The sequence below is a fragment of the Apiospora aurea genome, assembly GCF_038362705.1.
Source record: "Apiospora aurea strain CBS 24483 chromosome Unknown utg000004l_segment0_segment0, whole genome shotgun sequence".
NCBI classification, from domain to species: Eukaryota; Fungi; Ascomycota; class Sordariomycetes; order Amphisphaeriales; family Apiosporaceae; genus Apiospora; species Apiospora aurea.
This window is the reverse complement of record NW_027117391.1, coordinates 4,926,428-4,940,254: the sequence shown is the minus strand read 5'-3', so window position 1 is coordinate 4,940,254 and position 13,827 is coordinate 4,926,428. Positions and strand designations below refer to the sequence as shown.

Here is a 13,827-nt window from a genome sequence, read left to right as displayed (position 1 = left end):
TGTTGTTTACTGCTCGACTCGCTTGACTCAGGCCCTGCCTGCCTGCCTGCCTGCTTAGTGCTAATGGTAGTGGCGGCCCCACCGTAGCCTACGCCGCTGCCCGAACCCAGATACAGACTCGACCTACGATTGATAAGCAGCCAAAGTTTCTAGGAATATGTTTGCAGCATTTTCGTCAATTAATATCGAACCCGACAACTAATCTCAAAGCGTCAGGATACTGCTCTTTTGCTCTCTCTTTCTTCTTAACAAAGTCGACTAGCACGAGACAGCCACATTATCGTCTGCCCGGGAGATCCAGCGCCCACCGTACACCGGCGAAGCCATATCGCTTACCCCACGCCCCCAAGCGTCAGTGACCCCGCCATGGCGCCCTCCCTCGAAGAACCCGAACCCGTCGCCGACGTGATCGAGAACCCCCTGAAATCGAAGCCGCAGCTCGTCGCGCCCGAGCCCGAGCACTGTCCCGGCCCAGAATCCGAGCAGGCGGGCAAAGCCGACAACTGCGCCGGGTGCCCGAACCAGGCGATATGCGCCTCGGCGCCCAAGGGGACCCGACCCGGACATCCCGCTGATCTCGGCGCGGCTGTCGGGCATCAAGCACAAGATCCTCGTGCTGTCGGGCAAGGGTGGCGTGGGCAAGAGCACCTTCACATCCATGCTGGGGCACGCCTTTGCCATGCGCGAGGAGAACAATGTCGGCATCATGGATACGGATATCTGCGGCCCGAGCATACCGAAGATGATGGGCGTCGAGGCCGAGACGATACATGTATCCGGCACGGGCTGGAGCCCCGTCTGGGTTACCGATAACCTCGGCGTCATGAGCATACAGTTCATGCTTCCGAACCGCGACGACGCTGTGATATGGAGAGGCCCCAAGAAGAACGGCCTCATCAAGCAATTTCTAAAGGATGTGGAATGGGGCGACCTGGATTTCTTACTGGTGGACACACCACCGGGCACGAGTGACGAGCATTTGAGTGTTAACAGTTTCTTGAAAGAGAGCGGCATCGATGGTGCGGTCATGGTTACTACCCCTCAAGAAGTGGCTCTATTGGACGTGCGCAAGGAAATCGATTTCTGCCGTAAGGCTGGTATCAAGGTCCTGGGTCTCGTCGAGAACATGAGCGGATTCGTCTGCCCGAACTGCACCCACAAGAGCCAGATCTTCAGGGCGACAACAGGAGGCGGTGCTGCACTGGCGAAGGAAATGGGTATACCGTTCTTGGGTGAGGTGCCGCTAGACCCCAGGATCGGGCGTTCATGCGACTACGGCGAGAGCTTCTTCGAGGCGTTCCCTGACAGTCCAGCCTGTACCGCACTCAAGGAGGTTGTTCGTGGCCTGACAGAACAAATAGGCGTTGACGCCAAACTGGTCTTGTCTGACGACTGATGGCCCTTGATAAAGACCATTATAATAATATAAAGTTACATCAACATCGGCGTCTTTTCATGTTTGTACCCTGCCAATCCTGTCCTGTGCTTTGTAGACCGTATTACTCCTGTGCAAGCTTCTTAGGGATCTCTTCCAGGTCGTCGGCGCTCTCAATATCGAAGATCTTGCCAACCTCCGCCGTGTTTCGCATCAACTCTTTCGCGCCGGCGTAGATCATTCGTAGCTCGTTGTTGCAGGTAATAGGCAGGTAATACAGCATGACGTAGGGCACGGACAGCCGTCCGGATGGCTGCATAGCACGCTTGTTAGCAAGAATGTTTCCCCATGACTCTTTGGTTTCTTCCCCAAACGTTGTCTTCTTTCGTGGACCTATTTCTTGTCTTTGGATGCACGTACCAGAGTCAGTGGGTAGCTCAACAGCACAAAGCGCGGTGAGTTGTCGGGCAGTTCGTCGCCGACTTCCTCCAGGGACTTGTAGACCATCTTGTCTTCATCTTGTCGGATCTCGTGTGTCTTTCTATCGATCATGTCTGGATTAAATTGGATAAGCTGTTTGTGCCCGGCAGCTTCACGGGCGCGATGTACGCAGTAGACCTTGCCGAAATATAGACGTCGGCGACTAGGTTCCCTCGAATAGAACCAAGCCAAACGGTGCCCGGTTCAAGATAGAGAGACATACATACAGATCACTGCTTGGGGGTCGTTGGCACGCGAAGTCCCTAGGCGGAACTTTCGCAGGTGGTCTTTTGTCTCTTGCGAGAAGGTGTACAATCTCGCTTCGGCGCTCTGTTGTATGGCGTGTTACTTCCAGTCACTGTGAGATTTCAGCTCCCACGCTGACTCACCATATTTGCAGGTATATACGTCCTCAACAATAGACAAATTCAAAGAATCCTACGGAGCAGGGCGTTATGGTAGGTAGGCAGATGCTTGTAGGAAAGATGCCGGGCATTGAGGCTGACACACCCACCCCGCCATCAGTCAAGTAAAATGCAGGGTGGGAACTGCCTAGCGCGGGGCCATAAGACAACAGAGCTCAACCCCACTACTTGATCCATGAGCCCACTTCACCCAGTCCGTAGACTCTCCAGGCAGTGAGTGCACTGGTGCCTATGATGCCATCATCAACGACCTCGTGCTTATAGGGCGCAGTTTGTACATTTGTGTCTTTGGTGGTGAGATACAGCGGCCTCGCACACCTTCACTTACTATCTGCTTATATAATACACCGGTCCTTCAAAGATATTTCAAGTCAGCTTCGACTTATGTTTTCGCGCCTCTCTCAAGTAGCCCGTCATCTTTCCCGACCTCAGCCAAATCTAGGACACATCTCGGCAGCTGCTGCATCAAGATCGAGTGGGTTGGCGTCTAGGATCATGGCTACCGCAGACGAGCGCAACACGCGCACCATACACACTGCTGCATGCCTTATCATCGGAGATGAAGTGCTGGGCGGAAAGGTACGTTGTGTAACAATCCATTCAACCTACCATGCGGGACTCCAGCTAATTGAATCTACCATTGCAGACAGTCGATGTGAGGAATCTATAGAATCGCTGGAGATGAACTTGCTGACATAGAACACTAGACCAACTCGGCATATATGGCGAAATGGTGCTTCAATCTTGGCATGGTATGGTCTTCTCTACATTCTTGAGCCAGCACGTTACTTACAGGATACAGAACCTCAAGAGAGTCGAGGTCATTGAAGACGATGAAGAGGAGATCATGGAGGCAGTGAAGAGAATGAGCGATCGCTACGACTTCGTGGTAACAAGGTACATAATGAAACCACCCGAAGTAACAGAGGAACATGTCAAGCTAATACAAGAATCAGTGGCGGGATAGGACCAACGTGAGCTTTCACCACTCCTCGTGGAAGTAAAGTGCTTGTGTCAGCTAACAGTCGGGAATCTAGCCACGATGATATAACATACCAGTCCATCGCCAAGGCTTTCGGTCTAAAGCTGATCCTCCATGAGGAAGCCTACCAGAAAATGAAAAAGTTGACCAAGCCACGCAAAGACGAGCCCGACTTCAGTTGGGACGTGGAGTCACCCCAGAAAACGGCTCGTCTTCGCATGGTTCGGTTGCCGATTGACGAATCGCGGGACCTTTCCAAGCAGGCGCTGTTCCCTCGAGACGATCTTTGGGTTCCCGTATCGGTAGTCAATGGCAATGTCCACATATTGCCTGGGGTGCCTCGTCTCTGTAAGCCCTCACTTGTTGCCTGTATTCAATATTGTGCGCAAATCGACTAATGGCATCCCAGTCCAAGGATTGCTCGAAGGCCTCAAGCCTTTCATCGTTGACCGGCTGGTCGACCCCGAAGGAAAGGGAATCATCAGAGTCATCATCTCTACTCCCAAGGCTGAAAGTTCTATCGCTTCATACCTGACCGAACTCGCCGAAAAGGTGGCCCCCAAGGGAGTCAAGGTCGGAAGTTATCCTCGATGGGGCAAGAAGAACAATTCGGTCACCCTTGTCGGAAGAGACAGGGAGTATCTTGAGAGTCTGGTACCCGAAGTACTGGCTGCAGTGGATGGCAAGCGTATCGCAACCGAGAGCGAGGATGACGAACCTGCACCACTTTCGTGATAAATCAAGAAAGCGCCGTGTGCTTTCGATAAGGAGAGAGTTTCAAGCGTTCTGAACGAGTCGAAATGTTAATGAACATCTCTAAACCTCTGGCCCAGCATCATGAGTCAATAGTTTCTGTGCGATTGTCATATATGAAGATACGAAAGGTGGAATTACAAGCACCATCACTCGTTGCAAAAACTATGAGACTTTTGACAGTTTCTCCCCTGATCGCAAGGCCGGAGAGCAATCAGCCAATAGTCATGACGTAGTCATCTATGCCCTCGGCGCTTGTGATTTTGACCGCTCTCTAACCCCCGTACATCTCGGACTTTGGGGCATGATCGATGGAGTTAATAAGCGAGTTGTGGCTTAACCCAAAGCCATTCATTAATGAATGCAATGCCCGGTGTTTGTAACAGTCCGGCAGCACGCCTTTGCTGACCAAGGGCCGCCAGATGCGTGGGTCCCTAAGCCGTGGGCAGGATCATGACGATATCGATTTCAGTCCAAGACACAACGCAACCGCAACCGCGCCAGCAACACGGGCACCGAAGTCCGTCATCACTGGTCATAGATGGAGAGTTTGACAGATCTAGCGATTGACCAATGATGATGGCATAGCATATATAAAGAAAGCAAACGACAGTGACAGCCCTCTTGGAATTGCTTCTCCCGTACATAACAACCAACCCAACCGTTACACAGATATTTGTCCATACCTACAACATCTATCATTCCGATACCCGTGATAACGATAACAACTAACTCTCTCAACATGTACTCCCAAGCTCTTCGCACCGCCTCCCGCTCGGCGTTCCGCGTCTCCGCCTTCTCTGCTCCTGCCGCCCGCCCCATCACTACCACAGCCGTCCGCATGGGCTCAACAGACCGCTCGCACGCGACCGGCGAGTCCGCCGTCCCGGGCAAGATCCAAAAGAAGGCCCCCAAGGGCGTAGAAGACGCTCTCCCCGACTCCGTACGTTGCCATCGCTATCGCTTACCCCGAGGGGTGTCGGTATGGACCACATTATTATCACAGAACCGCCTTGCTGACCATGATCCTCCGTCCGAATGTAGGTCCACCCCACCGGCGCGAACCCCGGCTCCGCCAACAAGACGCACGCAAAGGGCGACGGCGCCGAGTCCATCCTCCCCAAGAAGGTGCAGGAGATCGTCCCCGAGAGCGTCGAAAGAGCCGTTCCGAACGCGCTCCACAACACTGGCGACAAATAGATGGGGCCCTGCCCTGGCGCGGGCGAAAACCCCCTAAGATCAAGATCTAAACTAGTCATGTCTATAGCAAACTAAATTCCAACGAATATTTATCATAGTCCACAGGGCGTACTTGTACCGCCGATCAGCATGTAGATAGGTCGGACCTGGTCCGGTCTGTGAAGTGATTGGTTATTGACTCGAGTGTCAGTGATGCTAGGTATTTATAGTCTATCTACCAACACTCGGATGGAAAACCAAACATATGGGAGCTAATTGCCTTGTGTCGATCGTATTGAGCATGAGTCGCCGTTCTCAGCCACTGAGGATACTGAGGGACGGCCAATGTGCCTTTGATCCCGTTACATATCCATTCCATGGTTTGAGCTTGCCTTTCTCTTCCCCCTGCGCGCCCGTTTCTACTGGTATACCCTCGAGTCGATTTCGCATTGCACGGATTATACCTGTTTTCATTGGAACGTCTCCCTGGATCCGGATCTGGGGGGGCAGTTGTTAATGCTGGCTGGGGAAGCCTCGGTCAAGTAGCCATTGTCATTGTCAGAGTAGAGAGTGGCTCGAGGAAACTTCACAATAGCGTATGGCCAAACTAGGAAAACATCGTATTTACGGGACCACAGCTTCTGCAGGAAGCTTACCTTCCGCGAAAAAAAAAGAAAAAGAAATCGCTCAGACTGCGGCAACCGAAAGTGAAAAAGGTGCAGCAATAGCTCGTGGCTTAAGGGCACTTACCATGCCACTCTGGGATGTTGTATGCGACCCTGTAGTCCATGATGCTCGGCGTGTTGTTGCGACCAAGTGGCGGGAAGTGGCCGTGGGGTCGGCCCAGACGGAGAGGCTCTCATGGCACAACCACCGCCCGGATAGAGCTCAGCCATCCTATTGTAGGGGCCCGGGGGAAGACCAGCGCGAGGAGCGGAAGGGAGTCGCTAGCAAGAATCATCACTCGCCCGCTTGACACAGCATAGGGCAAATGCAGTCCGCGGGCATGGTAATGGAGAAAGAGAGTAGAGTCTCGATATCGGTATTCGGCGCGGAAGTTATGGGGGGCCGACCATGTATGTGAACCCTTTCCCAGCCGGAGTATCGCCTCCTTTTTGTACCCATTATTGTTCAGGCCGTTTTCTCAGCCGCGGCCGCAACGGGTAGCAAAGAAACGATATTCTTCCTTCTCTTGCCAATAAGGGAAGCTCAGGCCTTAGCCTCATTGCGCTTTCTGATGGCCAACAACCAGCAATCGCAAAGGACCGGTCATGCTTAGATCGCAGGACCTGCAATGTCTCAGGAGACTTGACTGGTCAGAGGTCGGTAGTCGGTGAGGAGGCGGATGATCCATGGGTATAGCAAATCTTAGCTAAGCTGCAGCTGGTTTCTGTGCAGTGCAATCAGTAGCAAACGATAGAACAAGGTCGCTGGACATGGACAATAGGACGGGTTTGGGGGGGATCCCACGCCCATGTATAAGCAGACAGCCACAGCAGGGGGTTATTTTGACAGTGATGGGAAGGACCTGAATCATTGCGACCCACCCTGTCCCGTTGGCTGAAGCGGCGGTGTAAGGCAAGCTTGAGCCGCGTGATAGCCCTGCCTTCTGTATCGTAGATGATAATTGGGGGAAGGGGCATTATTATACATCGTATGCACCGAGCACACATGCATTCCCGAGGGTTCGTTCGGGCTGCCCGACCGGTTCATTTCAAACAAGCCAGCCCCGTGAGGTTGCATCGGCGGATATGGACCCCCGAGGTTGCAAAGGGAAACAACCACGCTTTGTCCGTCAAACGCGAAACAACAACATCACTTGGATCCGCATTACCGTTGCATCGAGTATGATATGGGAGGCTGATCGCGAAACGAAAAACGGACGCGCTGGAGGATGCACTGAGGCCGCGTAACTCTAGATCTGCACTCACTGTCCTTGTATTTCGAGGGCCCCAGAAAAGTACTGTGGTGCGGTACGACGACATCGCTGGATGTCACCACATTGACATGATATCTAAGATTTCGGCGAACGGGGGCACTGAAAACGGTATTGCCTCTCGCTTTCGTCCAAGTCATACTCCAGCAAGCTTCCAGTCGTGGTCGATTGAGTGGAAATGGGACGAGATGTCTCCTAAAGCTTGCATTCCAGTCACTGGGCAAGACTGTCGCGGACATTATTTGCCAGATTCGTGAGAAGGCGGCAACACCTCTTTCCAGCCGCCATGCGAGCCATGTGCGTAGTGGGGGTTCTACTGATAGGTTACGAGGAAGTCGGAGGCGGCGGGTGGCTTGGTGTTTGCGTAGGACAGCAACGGATATTGTCTTAGACAGGTCCCTCGATCACTGAAATATCTCCATGGTCGTTCCATCGCTCGGGTCCAGCTTCCCAGCATTACACTGCAATGCATGCGTGGTGTGGACTTTGTTTGCACAAGCGAGTGTCCGCGGAGGGACGCGGCGGCGGGAGGGGTCTGACGAGGGTTGCACTGCATCAATTTTTGTAGAGGCACCGCCAGGCGCTGACTGATTTTATCGAGACTTCCCATGCAGGGTGCGCGCCAAGATGGGCTGCTGAGGGACCCCCGTGCCCTGGATATGTGAGCATTGTTCCCGAATATCGTATAAACCTTGTCGACCACGTTGATCTTTGGGACGAAGTAAGGAGCGGTTTTGCTGCAAGGCGGCAGGGCAAGGCAGGGCCACCTGCATCTGGGCAATTCGGCGGCCCATTGCTTCGGGTTCAAAGACTTTCGCAATCTGATATCAGCTCCCACCTCCTCCCTCTTTTTTTGGTTATAAAGTCTCCGAGATTCGGGGGGGCCGTCCACATGGGGGAGAGACTGAACTGTGTTTCGGAGGATCGAAGAGGGACCCCCCCGTACCAAGCACACCCCCAGGTACCTGTACGTATGTACTTGATGTAAGTCAATGCCAAGTGTGATTGGTATAGGATCAATGGAGGCTGCATGTGCCCTCTGCAGAAAACAGACACACGTCACACCTGTATGGCCAGCCGAACCGACTTCTGAACACGAGCTGCGGGAGTGGAAGGAGGAGGGTCAAGACAGAAAAGTGCTGGGCGAAAGGAAAGGATGCCAATGGAGAGAGGCCCAACGACGCGACGAGCCTGCACCCAACATCGCACATTCGCACACGCAGCGGAGAGGATTGGCTTCAGCCAGTACACCAAGTCGGGGGGCCTTGATGTAGGCCAGCCCGCCTGGAGGGAACAAGTGAGTTGAGAAGGAACGGGTGGCATCGCGTCGTGCATGTATGAGGATAAAGATATCCAACGGTTGTGCTCTTTCGGAAGCGGACTGCGCATCCCACTGCAACATTGGGAAAGTAGGCTTGGCCCGTTTCGGGCCAAGCATGTCAGCCATTGGCTGACCTCAGTCATCAGTCAAAAAAAAAAAAAAAAAAAAAGGCCTCGCAAGGGTGCGAGAACATGTAGGTATTTGCTTTTCCAGACGGCGCCACAGGTTCAAGAGCCCTCACACTGGTGACTGGGCACACACACGCACACCTGTCGGACGTCAACTGCTGTTCCCGGAAAATGGACAGCGGTTGCAGAAGCATGCCATCCCAGTAGCGTGGAATGTATGTATGCATGCGTGCACCTACATGTGTGTTGGCAGTTGGATGACTGCTTTTGGTTCGTTACATGTGAGTCTGAAGGCCCCTTCGTAGGGAATATCCGAGCACGAGGCGAGAAGGAAGCAGATCCGAGTTATGCTTGGGGGTTTGGGGGTTAAAGGGGAGCCAGAGAGACATCATTTGACGACGCATTGGCCCCGTTCGCCCCAGACGAGCGGGATTCATTCATTTTGTCTGTATCTCAAGCGAGGCGTCACGGATGCTGGCATCTAGACGGACACAAGGTAAACTTGAGCGCCGTACGTCCGTTCCCATCACGGGCGGTATTTCTTCCCATTGGCCTCCCTGTCCTAATAAGCAAGTGTTGGCTTACTAGCACCCGTTCCTCTCTACCGAGCCTGCGCACTACGTCGACGCCTAACTTGGCCATTTTACTTTTATATTTGACGCTGGTCCGAGCAGTGGCATATATTACCGATGGCCGTGCTTGGGTATGGTTAGTTGTAGGCGTATCGCGTACTGTATGCAAGTCATGTCGAGTGTGGGCAGGCGTAACGGATGAGATGTCATCTCAGATGGCTTGATACCTATAAGTACCTCAACCTCCAATGCTTATCTCCGGTGTTGTTTCACGGGACGACCTTCTTTGCTGCCCCCAGTTATTCCGTTTGGCGTGTTCCGCGTAGCATTCTAGAGACTTGCTCTTCTGGGCCATCCCGTTGCTGATAATCCGTCGATAATCACGTTGTCCGGCCGGATTAGCCAGGATCATCTTCGGCGCGCTCATTTTGAATTCGAGAGGATCTAACCTGATGCCAACTAGGAGTGCTACTGTCATCAACTAGCCCCGCTGCAGTTGAATTACACCCCCATAAAACACATGTGGAACGCAACGTAACGGAACCCAAGTTACCCAACAGTAAAGCCGGGACCCAGACCAAGCGCTCCCTCTCTGCCTCTCTCCATCATCCGGCCAGGAAAACAAAGGATGCCGGCTGAGGGCAAAAAGGCAGAATGCAGAAGGAGGTAGGGATGGCATATACTTATGATGTAAAGGACGGAGCAAGAGGAAGAAGCTCTGACCTCACGCCCAGGCGCCAGGCAACCCACTAAAGCCGGAGGAAGAGAAAGGACAAGAGGACCGAAGCAGTCCACCCTCGACGCTCAGACCCCAGGTATGGACATGACATTACATGAATACAGTAATAAGTAAGATGTAGGGTAGCATAGAGGGAAAGAGAAGGTTTACACCCATACACACGCACGTTTCTCCTCCAGTAATGCAGCAATGCAATGCCCGTAGCCTTTCTGCCTTTGCTGCTGAAACTCCTTCTCAGACCCTTGGGTCGCCGGCACTGACAGACAAGACAGCAACGGGGAAGGGGATCCAAAGATAACAAAGCCCATCCATCCATGGCTGTTTGTCGATTGATGTGTTGTTCGAGGTGCGTGCAGGCATGTTGCTTGCTGCTTTGAGAAACGTCTCCCGTCCAGGTCCAGGTCCGAAAGCAGCACTACTAGTAGAGCCTAGAGCCATGAAGGAGCCTAGAGGCAGGAGGCAGAAAGCTCCATGCAATCCAATGTCGGGTTGCACAAGTCGTACCCGTTTCTGCTCTGATTGTACCCCCCGCATTGCCCAATCACAGCGCTGGCGCCCTCCACTCTTTCCTTCTGCCGGCTCCTCAGGGTGGGCTGCTATTGGTACTGTCGCTGCTGCTACTGCTATTACTACTGCTACTGTAACTAGAACTAGTGGCCACGAACCGTAGGCGATTGGCACTTGGACGCCCCAAGTGCCCCCAGTGCCCATAGGCCCCTGGATTGGATCGGACAAAGCAACAGAACGAGCTAGGAGTCGTCCTGTTCAAGCTGCCCAGAAAGCAAAATATGGACTGCAAGTAAAAAGGGATCGTCCCCCAAAGACGCATTTGCCCGCCGCCTCCCTGTCCTGTCGAACGAACCGCTGTCCGCCGCGCGCACCGCCCTCCAGTCAGTGTCAGTCAGAGCCCAGTCCAATCCAGTCTCATCATTCATTGTGCTGCTGCTGCTGCTCTCTCTCTTAGTTAGTCTCTAGTCTCTCTCTGCCTTGCCTTGCCTTGCTCTGCCTGCCTTGCACACTGCTGCTACTGCTTGCTTCCTCCTGCCATTCCCCAGAAAAGAACCCAATCCAATCTACTTTCTTGTTGTTGCATTCAATCCGACTCAATCTTGGTCGTCGGCCGTGCAATCAATCCCAACTCATCTGCCTTTCATAAAAACCGGTCGGGTGACTTTTTTCTTCCTTAATTTAATTACCTGCTGTCCTGTCCTGACAGTCTCCATCCACCTAGTCCCGTCAGTACACCGACCCGGATCGTTCGCTCGTTGTCTTGCCTGTGTTCGATTGTGTTACCGACCAACCGAATTCCCAGCTTTCCCTCTCCCAACCACATACCACACTACACACTCAACCACCTTCACAACAAACACCTCTCTCTGCTCTGCCCTGCCTGCTACACACCCCCTCTCCACTCCTTGCCAACCTAAGAGCCGTTACCGAGTCAAGCAACATCGAAACCACTCCTGCAGCATCGACTCTTCGAGTTGTATTTACTGACGCCGACTTTGTCGCTTCAGCTTGCCCAATCGTCTTTAATCGTTGGTCCCTTATTCTAATAATCGCCCTTTTCGCTTCATCGAATTCGACTTGGTCGCCTACACATAGCCACAATGGCCTCAAAGGTGAGCCCATCCCTTTCTTGCGGCAGCTGTAGCAAGACATCCGACGCGGTCGCAGAGCACAGTTCCTCTTGCTCAATTCGACAGCGGCAAAGCACAAAGCTTATTCGCGTCCATCACTCCTCACCTCCGCATTGATCGGCAAAAGCTCATTATCTTTTCCATTTCTAGTTCCTACGAGAATACAAGTTGGTGGTAGTCGGTGGTGGTGGTGTCGGTAAATCTTGCTTGACTATCCAGCTCATCCAAAGCCACTTCGTCGACGAGTACGACCCGACAATTGAAGGTATGTCCTCGGCTTCCCCTTGCGTCACCCTGCTCGGTCCGAACCAGCAACAGTTCATGATCAACCTCGCGAATCTCCACGATAATGTTGGCCACTGGGTTGAATCCTTTTGTTGATTGGACAATCGCTCCTAACATTCCTTGCTTTCAGATTCGTACCGCAAGCAGTGTGTCATCGACGATGAAGTTGCCCTACTCGACGTCCTCGATACCGCCGGTCAGGAGGAATACTCGGCCATGCGAGAGCAGTACATGCGTACTGGAGAGGGTTTCCTGCTAGTCTACTCGATCACGTCGCGACAGAGCTTCGAGGAAATCACGACCTTCCAACAACAAATCCTGCGCGTCAAGGACAAGGACTACTTCCCCATGGTTGTCGTAGGAAACAAGTGCGATCTGGAGAGCGAAAGGGAGGTTTCGAGACAAGGTGAGTTTCCAACACCCACTAGGTCGCCATGGCCTATTCTACTGGGTACAAGCTGACACGATTTTCAGAGGGCGAGCAACTGGCCAAGAACTTCAACTGCAGCTTCATCGAGACTTCGGCCAAGTCCCGCATCAACGTTGACAAGGCTTTCTACGATATCGTCCGCGAGATTCGACGCTTTAACCGCGAGATGCAAGGCGGCTACTCGACCGGCAGCGGTGGTAATGGAGGTGGCAACGGCCCCTCGAACAAAATGGAAATGGGCGAAGGCGAAGCCGAGGCCGGCTGCTGTTCCAAGTGCATCATCATGTAAATGATGCTTTGGGGGGATACGGTACCTTCTCGAGGGCGAACATGGCTCGCATGATGATCGCGTGCCGTCTAGGCTGTTATGCTCAGGGAGGTTGTGATGACTGATTGAGGGTGGGTTGCGCAGAGCGATGAAGATGCCAAGGGCTGTTGCAAAAGAATTTGAACGAGACCATTCGATACCCGCAACACAGAAGCTGCTTTTCTCGGCAGCAGTAGCCACGGCTGGGGGAACGAGGTTGCACTCAATCCGGTTTACACGAGGCAACAAAAAGTCTTTGCATGGAATTCGGAGTCGGGTCATCTCGTCCTGTAATTTTGGGAGTTTTCGACGTGTTTTCGCCAAAATATGAGAACTGGGACACGCGTCAAGTCATGGAAAGGAAGGACCTCATCTGGGGCGGGGGATGTTCGCCTTATAAGACAGCACAACAGTCTTGACGGACCTCTGCCAGGTTTCTTTTTTCTCGCAACTACACATTTTTACTACGTCCTGACATGGGAAATTTTCGATATGGGAGACGACTGGCATGCTGATACGAAGCCGTCGAAACTCCCGGGGATGATGGTTTGGTCGCGGTGGTGGCATCGATCACTCCCCCTTGCTATTTTGATTTTCATATTTTCAGTCATTCCGGCAGTGGTTCGTCAAGTCGTAGAATTCCCAATTTAAGAGCTCAGGCGTTTGGTTCTTTTGGACAACAACTTTAGACTTTCCCTTCTCTCATGGTATTCGTGATGTTCTGTTGGTTTTTCTGCTTTTGTTTTTGTTTGGGTTCCCGATCCAACCCCCCATCCATCGCGTTCAAGGTCGTGAAGTGGCCGTGATCAAGATGTAAGGTTACTACCATATTGTTGGTATAACTGAACAGGTTCTCGATCGCGTTTCCACTTTACTTTGTCAACAGCCGTCACTAACAGTCCTGCTGATGTCCAGAATTGTTGGGTTGAGTCTGATCTGATGCTACCTCCACTGGTCAGAGGTCTGCCTGCGTGGTTTGTTGTCAAATAACAGCAGCATCCGATTACTGAATGTGAGGAAAACTATGACCTAAGGTCACACTGACTCTCACCCCTTTCGAAGACAATAAATCGTCCCAGTAGCCTATTTTGACTCGGGACACAAGGTGTCTTCCTTGTTGCCAGGCCTTCGGATACATCCCTTCACAAAAATACAGCTACGTACCTGGTAGGCATACGGAAACCAAGCACCCTTTCTGGTCTGGGACTGTCAGTGTATCTGTTTATTTTGGATCGCATCATACATGATAGTAGGTGAACGGCTTTCACAGTCCTT

At 52.6% G+C, this 13,827-nt stretch overlaps 5 protein-coding genes across 5 annotated transcripts; 4 read left to right on the top strand and 1 right to left on the bottom strand.

Annotated features, from left to right (window-relative positions):
• Positions 1-366: 366 nt before the first annotated feature.
• PG986_006288 (Bcnbp35) lies at positions 367-1,396 on the top strand (the record flags this gene model as incomplete). The annotated part of the gene is made up of 2 exons (XM_066842510.1): positions 367-512; positions 550-1,396. The coding sequence occupies 2 exons, from the start codon at positions 367-369 to the stop codon at positions 1,394-1,396; spliced, it is 993 nt and encodes a 330-aa protein (XP_066702372.1).
• A 103-nt stretch (positions 1,397-1,499) lies between these two features.
• Positions 1,500-2,247, bottom strand: PG986_006287 (uncharacterized protein; the record flags this gene model as incomplete). Its single annotated transcript, XM_066842509.1, has 4 exons — positions 1,500-1,688; positions 1,796-1,929; positions 2,083-2,185; positions 2,245-2,247. 4 exons carry the CDS (start codon positions 2,245-2,247, stop codon positions 1,500-1,502), a joined length of 429 nt encoding a protein of 142 aa, XP_066702371.1.
• A 528-nt stretch (positions 2,248-2,775) lies between these two features.
• On the top strand, positions 2,776-3,997 carry PG986_006286 (molybdenum cofactor synthesis domain-containing protein; the record flags this gene model as incomplete). The annotated part of the gene is made up of 7 exons (XM_066842508.1): positions 2,776-2,859; positions 2,927-2,935; positions 2,988-3,032; positions 3,083-3,177; positions 3,237-3,254; positions 3,306-3,610; positions 3,672-3,997. 7 exons carry the CDS (start codon positions 2,776-2,778, stop codon positions 3,995-3,997), a joined length of 882 nt encoding a protein of 293 aa, XP_066702370.1.
• Positions 3,998-4,757: 760 nt separating this feature from the next.
• PG986_006285 (uncharacterized protein) lies at positions 4,758-5,215 on the top strand (the record flags this gene model as incomplete). The annotated part of the gene is made up of 2 exons (XM_066842507.1): positions 4,758-4,958; positions 5,060-5,215. 2 exons carry the CDS (start codon positions 4,758-4,760, stop codon positions 5,213-5,215), a joined length of 357 nt encoding a protein of 118 aa, XP_066702369.1.
• Positions 5,216-11,479: 6,264 nt separating this feature from the next.
• On the top strand, positions 11,480-12,534 carry PG986_006284 (uncharacterized protein; the record flags this gene model as incomplete). Its single annotated transcript, XM_066842506.1, has 4 exons — positions 11,480-11,512; positions 11,681-11,795; positions 11,946-12,221; positions 12,290-12,534. Exons 1-4 carry the CDS (start codon positions 11,501-11,503, stop codon positions 12,532-12,534), a joined length of 648 nt encoding a protein of 215 aa, XP_066702368.1. The 5' UTR covers positions 11,480-11,500.
• Positions 12,535-13,827: the final 1,293 nt, after the last annotated feature.